The sequence below is a fragment of the Urocampus carinirostris genome, chromosome 1 (assembly GCF_059441175.1).
Source record: "Urocampus carinirostris isolate Australia breed hairy pipefish chromosome 1, RoL_Ucar_1.0, whole genome shotgun sequence".
Taxonomy (NCBI): domain Eukaryota; kingdom Metazoa; phylum Chordata; class Actinopteri; order Syngnathiformes; family Syngnathidae; genus Urocampus; species Urocampus carinirostris.
The window spans coordinates 21,484,142-21,504,705 of record NC_142349.1 but is presented as its reverse complement, the minus strand read 5'-3'; the positions used below and the strand labels follow the sequence as shown (position 1 = coordinate 21,504,705).

At 39.9% G+C, this 20,564-nt stretch overlaps 1 protein-coding gene across 2 annotated transcripts; it reads right to left on the bottom strand.

Moving 5' to 3' along the window:
- Positions 1 to 969: 969 nt before the first annotated feature.
- On the bottom strand, positions 970 to 20,335 carry gpr146 (G protein-coupled receptor 146). Of its 2 annotated transcripts, none has more exons than XM_088329915.1 (2): positions 20,026 to 20,335; positions 970 to 3,432 (listed from the first exon to the last, which is right to left on the bottom strand). In XM_088329915.1, the coding sequence occupies exon 2, from the start codon at positions 3,396 to 3,398 to the stop codon at positions 2,397 to 2,399; it is 1,002 nt and encodes a 333-aa protein (XP_088186041.1). In that variant the 5' UTR covers positions 3,399 to 3,432; positions 20,026 to 20,335; the 3' UTR covers positions 970 to 2,396. The 2 variants fall into 2 exon arrangements, with proteins under 2 accessions (XP_088186041.1, XP_088186049.1); XM_088329923.1 differs by lacking the exon at positions 20,026 to 20,335 and adding an exon at positions 9,678 to 9,781.
- Between the last annotated feature and the right edge of the window lie 229 nt (positions 20,336 to 20,564).

Genomic DNA, 20,564 nt, shown 5'->3' with positions numbered 1-20,564 from the left:
TAGATTCTCCTTTTGAAGAAATTACAGCCTCTGGCGCTTATATATAGCTTCTTATGTGGGTATAGTTGAAGGTCTTTTTGACCTTCTCCAGTTCAGTCAGATTTTCGGGTATAGACAGCCTGCTTTAAATCACTCACCAGATTTTCAATAATATTCTGGTCCAAGGACTGAGATGGTGCTTCCACAACATTGTACTTCCTCTGCATGAATGTCTTTGTAGTAATTGAGCAGTGTTTGGTGTTGTTGTCTTGTTGAAATATCCAGCCCCGGCAAAATTGAAAAGTTGTCAAAGATTCTTGAACATATCTGCTGATACCATCTGCACCCTTCAACTTTAACAATATTGCTTGTACCTGCATTGACCAAACAGCCCCACAGCATGATGGAACCAACACATTATTTTGTGGGTAACATGCATTTCTCCTCGAAACTGTGTTCTTGTTTCACCATGCGTAGCACCTTTTGTCTTTTTGTCCAAATAAGACAATTTTTGTTTCATCAGTCCATTGAACCTTATTCCAAAATGAAGATGGCTTGTTCAGATGTACTTTAGTTTACTTCAAGCATACTGATTCTCAAATATCACTCTGTCTGCTTTTTGATATCTTTAACTGAATTTTCTGATCTAAACAACCGATAATTAAGTGGAGTGCCAAAACTTTTTTATAAGTGGAAACTTCATAGTAAAAACTCCTTTGCCCTTTTTTGTGCTTCCAAGGAACGGATAGGTACAAGCAACAGGAAAGAGAAATGTGTAATAAAAGATTCATTTATATTTAAAGGCGCATTTAAATGGCCTTATTCAGTGAGACAAAGGCATACAGTTTGGGGTTGACAGAAACTCAGTCGTCCGATGGACAATCTCAGCATTTGGACCAGACAAGCTACCAATCGTTAGAATGTCACAGATTGATTAGGGTTCATTGAGACTACACACTGTTAACCAAAAACAAAAACCAGAAATGCATGTTGAAAATAGAGTTATTTTAATATTTTGTAAAACTTCTCTTACATGATTTCACGAGATGAAAACAATAGCAAAATGGCGCAATGCTTATTTTGAGGGATGGCAGTGGACAGACTTTTTCTATTACGAGTCTTGTTACAGTAATTCTCGTTATTATACATAAGCATCAGTTAAGAGCTATTTCCACTTGTTTGGTAGAGTTTAAACACTTGGAAGGCCAAGTTGTTTGACCTTGGAGGTAATGTGTCATCGGTGTACAGACGACTACATTGGAAAATTAAAGAATGATGAAAAAGTTTACATTTAAACCAAATCTGCATCTCAATGTTGGTTTTAAATAGAAACCTCTAAGAGGAAATCCTGAGAAACATGAGCTAGAACCAAGACAACACATTTTTGTGCATTCTGAACAATTGCTGGCGTTGTGGAAGGACAGGGATATACATGAAGTATTGCAAGTGTCAATTTTTTCCTCTCCAATTCTTGATATTTTCTTCATTTAAGGCCTGTGCAATAAATTTAAGTATTTAAATTTGTCATTTCAAGAATAGAGAACTAACATATTTGCTCAATTGTGAAATTAAGAGTGGGAATTTATAAGTTGAATTCAATTAATTTATTAACTGGAAAAAATGCAGATTATGCATTTTAACCCATACAATCTTTACATAAATGAATGTATGTTGGGTGGAGTGTGTTTTAAATCTATTACATTTTTTCCATATATACTGGCATCAATTTTTGTGTGTAGACAAGGTGTTAACACATCTGAGGTAGGCTTTCTGTAAGGATTAGAGCGGCATAACCATACAGAACAGATGGCACCATAAAAATGAAAATTCAGGCGGCAGAAAACAAAAATGCATTAAAGAAAAGACCCTTAAGTTTGACTTAATTTAAAGGCCAAGCAGCTTGTCTTTTGTGATTCATAGTGCTTTGTGAACGTACTTTAGTTAGCTAATGTCCGCCTTGCACAATAACTTCATCTCAAAGTTCTATATGTTGTACTCCAAGCTGTAAATCAGGGGAGACACGTCATAATTAAGAGCTTCTTGGATGTACACTGATATTCACAAGTTTATCACATTGCCAGGATGTCAGGCTACTGCAAAGGGGAGGCTAACAGCTGATGATGCAGCCAAAGTGACTTAGTGGAAGCTTCCCTTGGTCACACAAATATATGTGCGCGCACACACACACACACACGCACACACACACGCACACAATCACACAAAATGTCAGCGCTTAGTGGTTTCTTGGATCTGTCGGCTTACGCTCCGGAAGATGACAGGAAATTCCACAGTTAGCTATGTCGTGCTCTAACGCAGTCAAAAACTGCGAGGGCGTGGCAGCAGCGATATACTGGTTCTGGAGGGTGGGGAGAAGGTGTGCAGGGCTCGATAAGTGCTGCGGATAAGGGCAGAAAGTTTCACGTGACCACTCGCTGCACTGTGGAGCGTTCATGTGGACAAGGCCGGTCCCAGCAGCGCAGTCTAGCTAGCAGCCGCTGCAACTTGTTTGAAAAGTTCTTGTTCATCTGGCGATACATAAGTGGCATGGCGAAGCTGCTAGAGAATGCCAAGAGCTTGGACACACAGCGCAGGAAATAGTAGGTGGCCATGTAGCTCGAGCCACCCACATACTCGGGAGAGCCAACCACCGTGTGCACTAGAAGAGTCACGTAGTACGGAGTCCACAGCACAAACTGCACGCACACGGAGGCCAACAATAGTCGATGGATAGAAGGGTCCAAACGAGCCGAGTCCTGGTCCAGTGGCGTGGATTCCTTACGGATGCGCAGGATGAGAACGAAAGCATAAAGCACCGCCACGGCTGGCACAACGTAGCCGATAAACATCATGATAGCGTCGGCTGCCTCCTTGTTCTGCATCTTGGAACACTCCACCATCTTGGTGGAGATGTGGTTGCACACATAAAAGAGCAGCGAGGAGAAGCTGGTCAGCACGGCGCCTCCCCAGATGAAGCCGCAAACGTGCTTTGTATTGTACACGCTGGACATGTATGTACGAGGCAGGGCTCTCTCGATGTAGTAGTCCAGACTGAGCAGTGTGGTGGAGTACATGATGACCAGGGAGGAGATGTTGAAGAGGATAAGCAGTGTGATGTACACCTCGTTGGTGTACTCCCACGCGTGCCAGCGCGTGAAGGTGGAGCTAAGCAGCTCGATGGGCGCCACTGCGTTAAGCACCAAACCCGCGATGGCCATGTTGACGAAGTAGACATCAGGCATGGTCATGGATATTTTGTTAGAGAGGTTGACAGCAACCAGCAGCACATTGTAGCACAGGCCCAGCGGGAAGCACACCAGCAAGTAGACCAGTGACAACACGGACAGGATGAGGCCAAAGTCCTGGCACAGGCGGAAGTCCAGGCTGGTTTCAGTCTCATTGTAAACCATGCAGATCCACATCGCTGGATCACTGAGCAGCGCAGTCTGTGGCAGACTGCAATCACATTTAAAAAAATAAATACAAATTAGTTCATTGTACCTCAATAGTGAATACCCAGCAATACAAGAACAATGGTCAAGCTAACCAAACCATAAATCCGACCCATTGACATTTACCATGCAGAGGAGGGTATATCTAAGCGTCGGTTGTTCACCAGGCTCACAAATTACATCTAGAGGTGGGGTGCATCATTTAAGGTGTCCATAAAAATGTGAAAGTTAAATATTGTATCTATTAAGTATTTGCTAACAATTCCCAACTTCCCATGTTCAAAGAGCTCTTATACTTCATTTCCACTGTTCCTATGTACTTTTATCTTATTTTTATCAGAGCTTTTTTGGGCGGAACACATTAGGTTAGAGGAAATGGGGACTGAGGGGAGTGCTGGAGAGTGACGTTATGCTTGTCTCTGTTGGTTTTTCCTCTGTTTTTATTTGTAAGTGTAGCATGAAAAATGGTGAAAGTAATAAGAGGCTTTCTTCAAGTACAGTCCAAATGCTAACCCCAAGAAAGATTAAATAAAAAAAAATGTATTCAAGCACATTGAAGAAATGCACGAACTTGCACGCGCATCATGAATGAGCTGACGAAGGTTCCTATCATAACATTAAGTGAGTAGATGGGGGCAGAGAGGAACAAAGTTCTAGACTACGAACAGCAGTATGCCGCACAAACGGCGAATGAGTAGTTATCACGTCAGCCACAGAGTTCAAATCCAGCTACCGGCCTCCCTGTACAGAGTTTGTATGTTCTCCCTGTGTGTAGGTTTCCTATAGGCACTCCAGTTTCCTCCCATATGTCCGAATAAGGTTTATAACTTTGGCCCTCGGTCAACAATATTCTCAAGTGAAAAACGGCGAGCTACTCTGTTCCTCAGCACTTGTGCTTTTAATACAAAACACCGCGATTACGTCTGGAAACAGTTATGCTCCCCTTCTATAGGAGGAATTTGTTGATGTCTTTTCCAACATTATTCGTACAATACATAACAGGAGGAAACCTGGAGTTTTAATAATAACTCATTGAATATTTTCAATGTACTCACAGTATTTAATCTTTTTCACCCACATATCAACTCCTTTGTTTTTAAGTGCAAATTCCACAGCAGTGGAAGTCATCTATCTAAAACGCTTTACTTCTCTTTCCGTACTATAGGGGGTCATTGTCAGGTTGCTAAAAGGTTTCTTTAATCCTCGAGTAACATTTACAAGCAAAGGCCAGTTGTTCCCGAACTGTGGCAACAGAAAAGACAACAATAAAACAAAAAGACAACTTTTCACATATGTGTTGCAATCTGGCATTATTTTCCATCGTATGGCAACCCATGCAATGTAGTGTAGAAATTTAGGGCTGACATTTTACACGAGGGGGCCCTTATTTGAGTTTTGTTTTCCGGCGCAGTAGTAAATATGTGCTCATTCTCGTTGTCGCTTAGGTTGTTTCCATTTGTAATGCTCACATGATCCGAAAACATGCGACGTAAACAGCTTGCCGCAACTCAAAACGGCTACAGATGTGCAGAGCCACAGCACTGTTGACGTTCTACAGCCAAGGGCGTCGTCGCCAAATTCCCCATGCGGTTGGTGCTAGGTGTGCGCTGGACACTACATGACCCTTCTGTCCACTAACATGTTTAACTGTGTCGTGTTTTGGTGCCGCGCTACACACCATACAAAGAGGACATTTTTCGTTATTCCAAAACAGAGACTTAAAACTAAGCAGATGTAAAGGGAAAGACCGAACCTGAAGTTGTCGAGGACTCCCCGCAATGTATCTATTCTCAATCCAATCCTTTTGTGGCTGGTAACGTGATTTGAGCACGTTATTTTGTACGTTGACTACATGATTTTATGCATCTGGTAGCCGCAATCCGGACATTGATGATGTTTGCATGCTAAATCTACCAAACTTACTTTCAGTTGGAAGGTTTTTATATTTAACCCCTCATTGTTGGACTGTGGCTGTTGGACGATGTGCTTCAACAGATACAATATTACTTTGTTGAATATGCGACTGTGAATCCTGTTGCATTACATTGTACTGTGGGGTCACAATACAGTCATCATAATTTCCTTCAAAAATATTGACTTCTACATTATGAAGAAGGAGTGGATCAGCAGACCTACCTCTGCCAATAACTTACTCAAGCTGACATTATTACATGCTGTCTTACATCGTGAACTCCGTCTTTTATAAAAAAAAATAATAGTACACTTGAAGAGAATTGCCAGCCTCAAATTGCTAAAAGGTATAGGTCCGGCAACCTGCGGCTCTAGAGCCGAATCCAGTTCTTTCGCGCTGCCGAGTGGCTCCCTGGCGCTTTTCCAACAATGTTTAAAAGTTGAAAAGGATTGGGGAGCAAATATATTTTTCTTTTAATATGGTTTCTGTAGGAGAACAAACATTACACAGAAACTTAACGTTTTCCAATGCTGTAAAAATGTGTAGAATTACATTTGAACTATTTTACCACATTTTTCCTCTGCTGGTTTTCTTCTCTCCCATGTTTCCTGTGTTGGAGTCTCCAACTTGGAGATGAGCGTAGTGCAAGCTCCGCCCCCTTAATGGGACGGCATCACAATAACTTATTTATTCATTCATTATCTACACTGCTTATCCTCAGTAGGGTTGTGGGGTGCTGGGGCCCACCCCATTTGTCTTCGGTCAGTGGGGAGGGGACACCCTGAACTGGTTGCCAGCCAGTCGCAGGGCAGACAGAGACAGACAATTCACTCGCTCATTCACACCTAGAGACAATTTGGACCGGTCAATTAACCTGACATGCATGTTTTTGGAATCTGGGAGGAAACCGGAGTGCCCGGAGGAAACCCACGCAAGCACGGGGAGGACATGCAAACTCCACACAGGAAGGTTCGATCTCATGAGCTCAGAACTGTGCCACACACGCGCTAACCACTGTTCCGCCGTGCTGCCCCCACAATAACTTAACCTCTCGCTAAAATACCCATTTTAACACATGAGTCACATCAAACGGGTAAGAATACAATCCTGACATAGGCACTTTTTAGCAACAAGGTAGCTGTTTTTAATAAGTGATTTTTGTACATATTTTAAATGACACTTTAAAATATTATTTGTGTTTTGTTGCTCAGACCAAAAGGATGGGTGCGATGATTACGTATCAAAAGAGAGAGAAGAGGATGCTGCGTTTTACCCAAGCACTGACCTGAGACATTTGCATAGAAATAAAACTTTAATTGTACTCACTTAATTTTATTTAGCTTTTCAAAACGCTGCCGTTTCATTTTTATGAATGCATGCAGCGTTTTATTTATCTCCTTTTGTTGGCCAAAAAAAACCCACATCAAAATTTGGATTTCTTTATTACATTTCTTTAATTTGATCAAAGCAACAAAACATAATGTAGTTCATTAGTAATGTAATAAAAACCAAAACGTACCCAAAGTAAAATGAATGCTATTCTGGAACTATTCGAGGAATTTGGGTGGTTTTGGTCTATATGAAAGGTAACACTCTCAGGTTTTGTTCCAAACTGAAAAATAAATCACTGGAAGTAGTATTAACATTAAGTAATTTAAGTTGGAACACACAGGAATGGAAGGTTTTATTCTCGCTCGAATTGTTTTCCCCCCAAACACATGCTTGCAAAAGATTTTAGCAAGGGTATTTTAGCTGGGAAACAGCAGGGACAATAGCATGAAGCCTTACCTGGTCCCAGGTCAGATTTAATCACAATCTGAAAAACTAAATTTGTAATTTACCCGTTTTTCTAAAGGTATGTCAAAGTGTTTCCAAAAGTGGCCATGTGGAAACGACCAATTTACAGCCCTAAAACCTTTTTAACCGTATATTTACTACTTTTTATATTTATTTACTTTGGCTATTTTTAAGACATTGTAAAAGAGTTGTAAATGTTTGACTTCTCGAAAGAGAAGTCACTTACTAATTGTGCACGTAATGCATGTAATATGCATGCGTAAAAATGGATCTGAATTAATAATAATAATAATAATAATTTCCTTTGTATTGTCATTCTTTGTAACAATGTACACAGAACGAAATGTCGATACATCTGACCCGTTGTAGCGAGTCGATGCAGCCGCAGCCAGAGGGCGCCGCCATTATACCAATTAGGTATGTCTCGGTCGAGGCGCGAACCAGCGACCGAATTATGTTGGGAATTTCATTGGCTAGCCAGTGTGTCAACACAATTTGAATCGGTTATTATTGGTTAAAGATGTTTGAAGCCAAATGTATCTTCATTCATTTATATTATTAAAGGGGAATTATGGAGGAACACAAACTGATTACAACAAACATTGTCAAATGAAGCAGGAATGATTTTATGTGGATTGTTCTTTAAATCTGTTGGCATTATCGTGTGCTTTGGAGTAAATATTTACACGGTTGGATATATATTATATATTTACACGGTTGGATTCACCGGATTCAAGTGAACCAGTCCATGTTTGTGAATAATCATTTTGTTAGTGAAGTATTACAGCACCTTTTGGGTGAGTTATACCATCTTCATAGTGTTTGGGTTTCTTGTTTTAGACTGATCAAGATGTTTCTGTGATCAGTGCGTCTTGAAATAGTATACTCATATCTTGAATAGTTTAGGCTTTCCAATAGTATGTGGCATGAAGTAATTCAGTGACTAGTGACATCGTGAAGACACGACTTTGTTTATCATCAGTCTGATGGCCTGCAGGTGGGCTGCTGGAATGTTAAAGGGATAAACTTGAGGCGGTGTCCTTCAACAGAGTAATCACGTGGTGCATCATTCTCCACAGGATGCACTGCATCTCCTGGTTTATAAAGATGGCGGGCTAATATACTGTAGATACATACATGAGGTGTTACATTCATTATCAAGCTCATATAAGGCTTTTATCTTTTTGCAGTTCTGGACGAATTAGTTTATTGTTTGTTTGGTTTTCTTTTTTGATACAATATGGCTCATTCAACATTCTGGGTTACTGAGCCCTGGTATAGGCACTCACAGAATTCACAAGATAGTTCACAATATCAGTTTGTGTCATGTTCGGGTAGCCTTGCTAGTCGTGCTTGTTAGGAATCCGTAAAGAACTTTGCCCCAAAGGTCTTTCGATTTCTCAAAGTAATTGCACCGGTGAGCTGACTGATGGGCTTGTAGACACTTTGGAGAGAGAAACCCATTGCCAATTCTTGACAGTGTTTGTGCGAGTGTGACAAAAGCTTACAGATGCCCGTTTGTTTCCACTGATTTTGTCCCAACTTTGCACAAAACGACAATTGTCACTTCGCTCCGTTTGAATAAGCATTGAATTAAAAAAATGACGTTTCACTTTTGATTTTGAAAGATGTTTTCTGCTGGGCAATATGGCAAACGTGCAAGGTATAATGGGTAACTACACACTTATAAATCCGGGTGGAACTAATGCAAGTTTGGTAGGAAGTGACTGGAAAGTTCAAAGTTGCTGTTCGTGGCAATGTTTTGATGAGTAACGCTACGGAAACATAGATTGCAAAATTCCCTCCCTACATATTTATTCAAGTTTTGCTTATTAAAAATATACATCCTGTAAAAAGATTCTAAACCTGTTTTACTCCAAATTTACCACTCATAGCTTGTGAAAAAATGCTTTATAGCTTGTGACTAACCTTTAAATGCAACAATTAGGTAATTTGTAACAATTCTTTAATAATCAGCATCTGATTCATTGAATCTAAACCCAACACAAAACATTTGCCGTCGATTTCGTGAGTGATCACATTTTAAAATATTCTCAAATGACAAGTTCATCTTTTATCTAAATTCAAAGTGTTTGTCATATGCACAGTAAAGAACCAGGCTTCTCTCTACAAAGAAATTCTTACTTTGTAGTCCACATAAATTGCCAGCGTAAAAAAAAATAGAAACTAAGTAACTATATACATGAAATGAAATGAAATGTTTATTGAAGGTATTGTTGGATACATTAATCAAAACATGACACACAAAAAAAAAAAATGCTGAGAGTGAGCATGGCCAAATATGGTCACCTTACGCCCCCTCCCCTAAGAAAATTTGACAAATCTATTTCTGCCAACCTTTGCTTAAAGGTTTGCACCGTATTTGCACTAATAACCCGGTCAAGCAAAAAATTCCAAATTTTTGGTATCCTGATGTACACATAAAATAATATTACGAATTTAAAAAAAACAAAAAAACATTCAATTTATTACTGGTTATTAATCTAGCAGTCAAACGCAGACACAAACTATTTTCTGACCTGGAGAAGCAGCATTAATTCCAATCAACTGCATCCAAACGAATGAATATGAACATTGCAGGACGTGCCTTGTGCCAGCACCAGCGAGCCGGAGTAAATGAAGAAGGCCTTGTTCTTCTTTTGCCACACAAAACCGAATTGTTTGACGCCTCTATAGGGTTTTGTCACACTATCACGTGCCGTCCTGCTGCTTTCCACATGGTGCATGATAATGGGGTTTATGTTAGTTTTGTTCAGTCAAGTCAAGTCAATTCAAGTCAGGTTTATTTGTATAGCCCTTAATCACAAAGAGTCTCAAAGGGCTGCACAGATCAAAGACTATTGCAAACTATTATTACAGACTATTATGACCCCATCCCCTGATATTGTCAACATAAAATATAGGTTATTCATATGCTATATAATAGAAGTGCGTTTTAAGCTTAGATTTAAACATTTCCACTTAGGTTGCGGATCGAATCTCAGGGGGAAGAGCATTTCACAGCACCGGGGCCCGAATGGAGAACGCTCTCGAACCTGCGGATCTCTTCTTGGCTCTTGGGATCACTAGTAGACCAGCATTTTTAGAGCGAAGGCCCTTGACCGTTTATTAAGCTGTTGGTATAAAAACTGTTAAGCAAAAGGTGGGAAAAACAAAAAAAGAAATACAAAGGTTCAATAATGTGCAATAATTAGCAGTATTCATGTTGCACATATTGGATATTCCCCTTTTTGGACGTGACTGAGTGACACTAATTACTTTTTTGTGTGTGGTTGAAACAGCTTCTGGGTGCAGTGACGACATTAAGACCCCTCGCTGGTTTGCGCTACGGTTATAGCTGGTTCACTCTTCCTGGATTTTGAATTAATTGGAATAGTCTTTTTAGTCATTGATATCCCAGTATCGTACATTATGTACTGATCACACACCAATTTCTATCACGGGGCAAGTTAAGGGGGTCTTTGTGTGTTTGACAGTGTGTGCACAACTGAGATAGGCTGGTGTATTAAATCAGACACTGAGGAAAATCAGTAGGGCACAATGAAATGCTGTTCACCAGCGGGTTCGCCGTGGATTGTTATGGGATTCGGAAAGTGACTGAGGCAGTGTTGGTAGAGGCACTAGGCAAAAGCAAGTCTGCAAGTCCAACCTACAGCTACAGCTAGGCTAACAACTCTCTCTAACCACCCCTGCAACAAAGCCTGTATCCCAACAACACTAGATATATTATCCATGAAATGGGTGACCTGGAGCTTCAACTTGTGGGAAACCGTTACATTCAGGAGAGCTGTATTTTAATAATCGTGGAGACCTGGCTTAATCCTAAGATACGGGATGCCGTTCACTATGTCACTTTCTGAAAAGAGAAGCCCTTCAATTTTGTTGTACCTTTGTATAATGACAATAAAGAGCAATCATTCAAATGCAAGTTAGTGTTCTGTGCTTTAATGTTTTTGGATTTATAGTTGTTATTTTGTTACAGCCTGAGGAGGAATGGGCGCCACCAGGCTGTACTTGCCCAACACACACCACAGGAAGTGGTGCCCCTTCGACCCTAGGGTTTAAGGGATACAACCAACCACCGTATACTTTCAGTAAGGAAGTCATATCCAGGGAATTTTGCTCCTTCAGGGCTTTAATCGAAGTAGGACGCTATTTTGTCAATTTTCACTTTTCGCACGGGGTTTTGGTCCACATTACCCTGTCGTAAGAATAACCTCTGACATTGAACGGGTTCATGGTACCAATGACATAAAGAATTTTATCGCTCACACGCAGTCTTAAGGAAGCACACAAAATTTGGAATTAAATGAAAAGAAAGTCATTGCGGGAAGTAATTTTGTCGTCCTAAAAGATAAAAATACATGCTTGGCTGCATTTATTTAAAAAAAAGTCTCTTACAATGCTTAGTTTAAGCTGAGAAAAAGTCAAGCAAAATGCTCTTCACTCTTAACATATCTCGTACCGTGACTAAAAATAGCTTCATAATGAGATAAGACCAAATATCTATAATGTGTTGTCTGTATCCTAATTGTTCTTGTGGATCGAGTGGATACCCGCGATCCAGGTTTGATTCTTGTTGTATTCAATGTTATGCAATTGTGAAAAACCATTCATGTCCCGAGCAGCCTGGTGGTTACGATTGGGTACTTTAACCTTTCTATTCGGTTCAATCCCTGTCGACTGATCTATAATTGCAAAAATATATTAACGCCCTTCCCGATCTTGTCCGCGTATATGGCGCACAAGATTATAAGGTGTTAACATTTCCGGTCAGTTTGTGTTTTTTTGATGCGCCTGATAGTCCATAAAAAAACGTATTTATATTTTAAAAGATAACTAGATTTGCCAAGTCAAAATACCACAGGGTCTTTGATGCACGCATAAGAGCCAAAACTAAGACAAATACTGCATTGAAAAAATGGGCTGAAACTTTGAATCTTGACACATGGCAACAACTAGATTTATATTGAGCAAAGGCTTCAGTGAAAAAGCCACACCGAGTGTCTGGGAGTTCATGGAGAGGTCAAGGAAAATGATCAGGGAGTATCAGGGATCGAGCCAAAGTTATCCGAACTGCTTGCTCTTGTTTATTTTCTAAGAGCTTGATTTGGTCATTTGCAGTTTTGCCGTCCTCCCAAAGACGTTCCTGTATGATGTGTGAATAAATGCAGAAGAAAAACACAGGCTAATCTGCAACAAAGGACAGGAAGGCCAATCTGTTTTCACTAGGATGATTCGCATTTACAGTAAAATCATTCTTTTCCCTTATGTAATAATCACTAATGTCTGTTTAGGCCTAAGGGAGGCTGAGACGTCAGTCAGTCCCTCTCTGTACTACTCTAGCTTGCTATAATGAGGCTGTGGCTGAAACTAGGAGTCAAAGCAGTTGGACTTGAAACAGGGTCAGCAGGAAGAGTGTCTCCAGTTACTCTCCACAAAAGTCTGTTTTCACCCACAACAGCACCGCTCGGGCCGCATGTAAACTGTACCGCGTGATTCATTTACAAGCACTTTCCTGCAGTAAGTTAACACTGCAATTAGCCGGCTACCATGTCCCTGAAGTTTTTTTAAACACTAACTGTGTCATGTCATGAATCGTAAAGTTAATTAGCGCGAGCATAAGTTCATTTCATTGATGGTACTCCATTCAGACTCTTTTAACACAAACAGATAATAATGGGGACAAAATAATTATTTATTAATTTTTTTAAATCTTATTTTTATGAATAAAAGGAAAAAAAAACTTGTGGCTATGTAGCCTACATACATATCTGAGTCGAAACAGTGCCAACAGATATTTTATCAATTTGTTAGAGTCAAATAGGACTCACCAAAGTGTCTTGAAGTGTATCGACAGCTCTTTCACACAATGCTGGCATTTCATCTCATAAAATAATAACTCGAAATACATTCGAACTAGAGGTAAGATGGGGAATAAGATTCCAGCCCGACCCAAGCCCGCAAGTATTAAAAGCCGACCCAGCCCGTACTTGACCAATTAACTTGATTTGCAGAAATGTGTCTGCATATTTCATTTGTGAGGAGGGGAGAGGTGATTTATGCTAACCAAACAAAACCTGTCTTTTCCAACAAAATCTAAGTTAAACATTTACATAGTTTATCATTCTGTGTCTGCAGGTTACATTAAGTGACAATTTTCAATCATTTTGCAAGAGTTGAAGGAAATCTTTTATGTCCGGGTGTTATTTTGAGAGGTTGAAAAGTCGGCCATAAACCCCAGCAGCAGTACGTCCTTAAGAATCAAGCGTGGCAAGAGAGTGAAAAGCAGAAAGACAAGACCAATAACGGGTGGATAATACATTAAGACCAATAACGGGTGGATAATACATTTTTTTTAAAACTCAGCAAGAGAGAAGCCAGGCCCGACCCAGTCATAATGACTGAAATTTTAGGTATGTCCCAGGCAGAAATCTATTGATTTGAACACCTCTTTATCTAAATTCTATATATTTCATGGGCGGCACGGCGGATGAGTGGTTAGCGCGTCCGCGGCACAGTTCTGAGGTGATGGTATCAAATCCAGCTACCAGCCTTCCTGTGCGGAGTTTCCATGTTCTCCCCGCGCTTGTGTGGGTTTCCTCCGGGCACTCCGGCTTCCTCCCACAACCCAAAAACATGCATGTATGCATGTCAGGTTGATTGGCCTCTCCGAATTGTCCTTAGCCGTGAATAGGCAAGTGAGCTGTCTGTCTCTGTGTGCCCTGTGACTGGGTGGCAACCAGTTCAGGGTGTTCCCTGCCAACAGCCTGAAGTTAGCTTGGATGGGCTCCAGCACCCCCTCGACCCTACTGAGGATAAGAAGTGCAGGTTATGGATTGATGGATATATTTAATTTACTTTGTTTAATTTAATTTTGTCACATGTTCCCTTAGTACATTTTAAAGTATTTAGGTTTTCTCTCCTGTGTTGTGTTTGTTGATGGTTGTAGATCTTGTGTGAATCATATTGAGGTGCCTTGCATATGAAATGTATAGAAAGAATAACACTGTCTACTCTTGGTTACATTTCTACCTCAAAAGTTGAGTTCTTCTGTTGGTATTGATTGTCTAAATAACTAAACACTCAACTTACGAGCTTTTCTGGGTCTTATTTTGGTTATGCATTGGTGGCAAAGCAAATCTCAAATGTAATTATGACTTTAGGTGAGAATTTTACGACTTCAAGTCAGAATTCTGCGAATTCAAATTCCAATGAAAAAGTTAGATTTGCTTTTTTTTAAAGTCAACAATCTGACTCATTCTTTGCTTCTATAAGCATTCATTTAACAATTGTGGGATTGAAAGTATAATCTTGCAAATATTTGTTTCTTATTGTTGATCACTGACCATCATCCTCTTCTGTTTTAATAAAATTAGAATTAACGGGGAGAGAAATTTGCAACCAAAATGCATTTCCGTGGTAAGGAAGCAACCTAGCTCATTGTTTTTTCATATTCTTCGTTGTCTGCTTTGTAGTCACTTTATTCACTGCAAAAAATAAATAAAACTTAAACGCTTTGTGTCCTCTTTTCCCTCAATCCTCTGTTTTTGTCTCAGACCACACCTCCGAGTGCTGACAGCTTTGCACGGTGACTGACACTAAAAGCACACTCCATTCTCAATCCTTGGCAATAACATTTGGTTCAGCTCACACGTAACTGCAGGGCCAGCCCCGTCTGAACTTTTTGCGTCAAGAGTGGTGGAATAAATTATTTCCCAGATGGCGAGAGCCCCACCAAGTATGATGTCGTGAGAGTGACCCCCATGTGCTCCGTGCGTTATATTGTGTATGTCATCTTGGGCCCCACCTCCTTAGTCTTACAGTACATCCTTACTGGAATTCTCACCGCCTTCTGAGAAATGACTGGATTCTGTCATATGATTGACTGCACATTGAGGCAGGCCTACTATACAAATAAAAAACATTAGATGACTCACATTCACAAATGTTGCGGCTGGGCAGCGGTGATCGGAGGCGAGGGAGACTACGTGACATTCTGCTCTCAACTTGCTGTATAATTTACAGCAGAAGTACCGCATTGCGACCACAAGCTTCTTCTAAAAGACTTTCAAATATCATAGTCATGTTTTTAAAAACGGCAATAGCTCCTAAGACCTATTCTTTAATATTCTAATATAATAATAAGACAAATGATTAAAAAGTTCTGCATAACATGTTGCCGGTTACAAACATCCACAATTTGAGTAGTAAATCTGCTATATTGAAAAAAAAACATCTAGTTAGATGTTTAGTTTGTTTTACAGTAGCTTTATGCGGTTTCAAAATTATGAACAGCAGACCAAGATGTAACTCCACTACTGTGATCGCTCTAATTCTTATTAAATCATCCGAGTTTGAAAAAAGGGTGTGTCCACTAAACAGACCTAATATGAATTCATTTTGAGCACTACTCGACCGCTGTTTGAAATTATTTAAAGCAGGGGTAGGCAAACTTTTTCACTCACGGGGCGCATTGGTTCGAAGACATTTGCACAGGGGCCAGGCCAGAGAAAATAAATTCCTGATTTATGTTTTTTTTCTTTTAAATCTGCCGATAGAGTTTTAAATCATATACCTCAGCAATACATGAGGAAAATAAGTAGCATAAACCAATTTGTATTTACCTTCACAAGTTGTGTTTCATTGAAATAGTCAATGTTACAGCGCTACTTATGAAGTGTTTTATTGCATGAAATGTATTAAATTTTGACAAGTAAAATGAAAAATAGTTCTTATGGACAACACAAAAGGACAAGGGCCAAAAAAATCCAGGTGAGTGCAGTCATATTGCCTTAAAAAAGGACTATTTTAGATAAAATAATATCTGGATGGGTGTTACCATAAATGTTCCCTGAATGATAAATGGTAGTCAGCATATTCAGTTACAGTTGGTAGTTTGGAGTGGCACGTTGAGACATCCAGTGGACATATTTAAAACTGTAGGTCATTGTTTGAGATAAAAAAAAAAATTCTGTATGCTTCTCTCAGCATCATCTCTCGTAGAACGGCGACCACTGGTTTACTGCAAACCGAGATCATATTTACCTTGCCAGCACCTTAGCATGACATTTATCTGAAATATTATTCACCCCACTACATCATCAATTGGTGGTGAGGTTTCCATGACAGTTTTAAAGTGACTGTTTTTTGGTGGCAGAACGATGGACCCGTTCTGTCAACAAACTGGAGTTAGAGTTCAGCATTAAGCACAAAGCAGGCATAATCGCACACAAGCCGCAGCCCACACACGCTACGTGTCGCTTTCGGTCAATGGGATGACGTAGACAACAAGTGTGGCAGTTCCGGACAAGCAGGTGGGTGGGGGCTTACATCTCAGGTGACATTTAATGTGCTGAGAAGGAAGATTACAGAAGGATTTGGTGAAACTGCAGCTCTTACTTGTACTTGTTCAATACCATAATAGAACTACTACTTTCAATTGTTGTTATTTTGATTTCTGTTTTCGTTAAAAAACCTTTTTAATTTTATTCCTGAAATGAAGCAAGTGAATAAATACAACATCCACCAAATTCGGTATACCCTGCCTGCATTATAAATTCTGCCGTCACAATAACGTCTACCAAGTTCTCATGAGTGAGAGCTTTTTCTGATATTTTTCGGTATTTAAAACAGTTACACCAACTATGAATAAACATATAGTTTATATTATGGCTGTTTGATACCTGTTTAATTATATAATTAGAATAATAATCTCTTCTGTATTAAATTAGTGACATTTTTAAAGATACCAATAGCTGGTATCGGTACTCACCCGCTCCTAGTTTATTAAGATAAATCTTGGGAAAAAAAAAAATTGAATAATTTGAATATTCACTACAACAATGTGACAGATAAATCAGTCTATTTGAATCATAAACTAAACACTTGTATAATATCCTCTTTGACAAGCGTGAACATCGAACTTTTTGATTGTGTCACTTAAAACTGAGCACGATGTCTGCAAAAACTCATACCTGTCAATTTATACGTTTTCACTGTATTTTTTTTTTCCTTTCTATCATTTCAAATTGTGTACGCGGTATAACAATTTTTGTAGTGGATTTAAAAAATATATATACTGCTACGTGTAATAAGCAACACTAAATTTACTGAACTAAGAAAAGTACTGAAAGAATTCCAATCATTAAAGGCGCAGTACATCATTTAGAACTTTGTCTCTCTCTGCCGCCATTTCCTGGCTAGTGCCATTATTGCAGCGTCTGTCAGCTCATTCATGATGCACATGCAAGTGCACTTATTTCTTAATAATAATAATAATAATAATTTCCTTGTATTGTCATTCTGTGTAACAATGTACACAGAACGAAATGTCGATTGCACCTGACCCGTTGTAGCGAGCCGATGAAGCCGCAGCCAACATAGGGCGCCGCCGACCACTTTTTAAGTCTTAGGAATGACTCGGCCGGGGCGCGAACCACCGACCTCCCAGTCTCAAAGCGGGCGCCTTACCATCTAGGCTACTGAGCTGGTTTAAACGTGCTTAGATAATTTTTTTCATCCAGTTTGGAGTGTGGGATGGCGTTTGGACTTTACTCTAAGCACTTAAAGGAGGCTTTTCCTTACTTACACCGTTTTCATGCGACACTGACAAATATACATTTTTAAAAATCCTGCGGAACAAGCAAGATGCCCCACGCCTCGAACCTAATGCATTCCACCCCGAACAGCTCTGGTAAAACTAAGATAAAAGAAAGGCGCAGTGGAAGTTGAAGCATAATGGATACTTGAACTCAGTTGGGTATTGTTAGGACATACTTAAAGGTAAATTGTGTCATATTTGACCGCTAGGGGGGCACGGTATTGTCTATTATAAGCGAAAGCCAGGGCCAAATGAGGACAGCGTAGCACCAAGATGTCAGACAAACACAGCGGCGACTACTAGGTATGGATTCCGCTATGTAAGAGATATACAAATTTCTCGACCTATGAATACTTGTAAAAATTAACATTGGTATGATAGTTCATTTATATTTGCCTGTTATTCAATTCAATGTTTTTTTTATTATTGAATGAAGGTGTTTCTGTCTCACTAAAACGCACTGAATATTACACACCGTTCATTTAATAAATAAAATATTAGCTTTCAACTTTTTAAGGACAGCTCACACAACTTCACACTTTTAAAGGAAGAACAATTGACTATTGACAGATTTGCTTTTATCATGGTCATAGTCAACTTTGTTGTCAAATATACTGTATGCACAACACACAGCCTACACAAAATTACTTTTCACCCCGCGTGCAAAAATGTAAAACAAAAAAGACACACCATACTAATAGCAACTAGGTCAAAAGAGTAAGCATATGAAATATATAAGGTTGAAAAAAAGATAAGTACAGAATTGGTCAGAATCTAAATATTGCAGTAGTGCATTGGATTGGCAGAAGGCAGAACTAGGCAAAACCATGTTTTCATCCTGGGACTGTACAATGTTATAGCATGAAGTTGAAACTGTTTCACATCTTAGTTGCAACTTACATTAAAAAAATAACGGATAATATAGGGCAGCACAGTGGTTAGCGTGTGTGCGACACAGTTCTGAGGTCATGAGATCGAACCTCCTGTGTGGAGTTTGCATGTTCTCTCCGGTTTCCTCCCACATTCCAAAAGCATGCATTTCAGGTTAATTGGCCGGTGTTATGCCGAGAAATGCACCCCCGCCGAGATTTGCATCCCCTCGCTTCTATAACCAAGTCAAGTCAAGTCAAGTCATTTTTATTTGTATAGCCCTTAATCACAATTAGTCTCTAAGGGCTTCACAAGTTATTACATATAAGAAGATTAGGTTACTCGTATGCTATAGAGTAGAAGTGAGTTTTAAGTTTTAAGTTTTAAGCCTAGATTTAAACATTTCCATAACCACTTTTACCTCGTTTTATCCCACTTTTCAGGAATGTAATGGCGAACATATAACAAAAACCACTTCGTCTTGCATTTTTTGGGAATGTAATACAACTTAAACCATTCTATCTTTGTATTTGTTGTGAATGTAATCGAACGGTAATGCACACCGTATACAAATCACTTTTGAGAACTGTTATGCACTCTACCGTAAAGCTTATTATGCTGACATAAGCTTTATGGTAGAGTACATAACAGTTTTAATGCGAGCGATTTGAATAGAAAAAGGCAAAATAAACATGTTACCTGCTCAAAAGTGATTTGTATACGGTGTGCATTACCGTTCGATTACATTCACAACAAATACAAAGACGGAATGGTTTAGGTTGTATTACATTCCCAACAAATGCAAGACAAAGTGGTTTTGGTTATATGTTCGCCATTACATTCCCGAAAATTGATATAAAAGTGAGATAAAACGAGGTAAAAGTGATTATAGTAGCTAGGGGATGCAAATCTCGGCAGGGATGCATTTCTCGGCATAACAAATTGTCTGTCTCTGTGTGACCTGCAATTGGCTGGCAACCAGTTCAGGGTGTCCCCTGCCCATTGCCGGATGTTGGCTGGGATGGGCTCCAGCACCCCCGCGACCTTACTGAGGATAAGCGGTGCAGATAATGGATAATATAGGGTGAATATCAAGGTTTCTTTAAGCAAGCTCTGGAACACGTTCAAATAGGGAACGTCCACGTCTATTAATACAATAATAAGTTATAAAGTTTTAAAAGTCAGTATTGTACGATCTTTCATAGAATGCACCGAGGGATCAATTGTGACGACCTCCATCCAACTTGACACAACAACAGAAACTGAGGCTAGCTGTCACGCTTAAATACGCGTTTTCAACCTTTCTCTACTACTACTGGACTCGGAAATTGAAAGAAATGGCCACTTCTTTCGCGGGGTTTTCCTTAACAGGCGATAAGTCAAAAGCGACTCACCAGAGACGTCTGAGACTTGGTCGGAGCAACCTACGGAGGCATCGGGTCAGGACGGATCATTTCGACACACATTTTTCAGTCGCTTCTTTTGTCCCGAAATAAGAAAAACAGGTCTGGTTGCTGTCCCGTCGATCCTCTAGAAGTTACAAAGGCGAGAGGGGAGAATCAAGGTGTTTTACTCCATTCGTCACTCTCGACTATCAACTTTTGGAACGAGGCTCGTTTTAATCTAAGGGGGGGGAAGAGGGCTGTCCGCTCTAGACGTTACTAGCGTTACAATGTGTACACACGTGACCCTCCCCCACAGCCCGCCAGCCTCCATCTGCTCACCCTCTGCCCGCCCCTTTTTCTTTTTCCTCACTTCGTCTCCTGTCCTGAGCCCCAGGAGGGCGTTCTTCGCTCTGATTGGGGAATTGTTGCCAAAGGGCGGGGCCTGTTGGGGACAACAGGAGAAACTGTAGTTTGTTCAGACATACGCGCACACGCGCGCAAATGCGCGCACTTTTATTTGTTTTATATACAGGAACAGCACAAACAAA

Coding starts and splice junctions, on each gene's coding strand:
- gpr146 (XM_088329915.1), bottom strand. CDS start 3,398: ATGTGGATCTGCATGGTTTACAATGAGACTGAAACCAGCCTGGACTTC.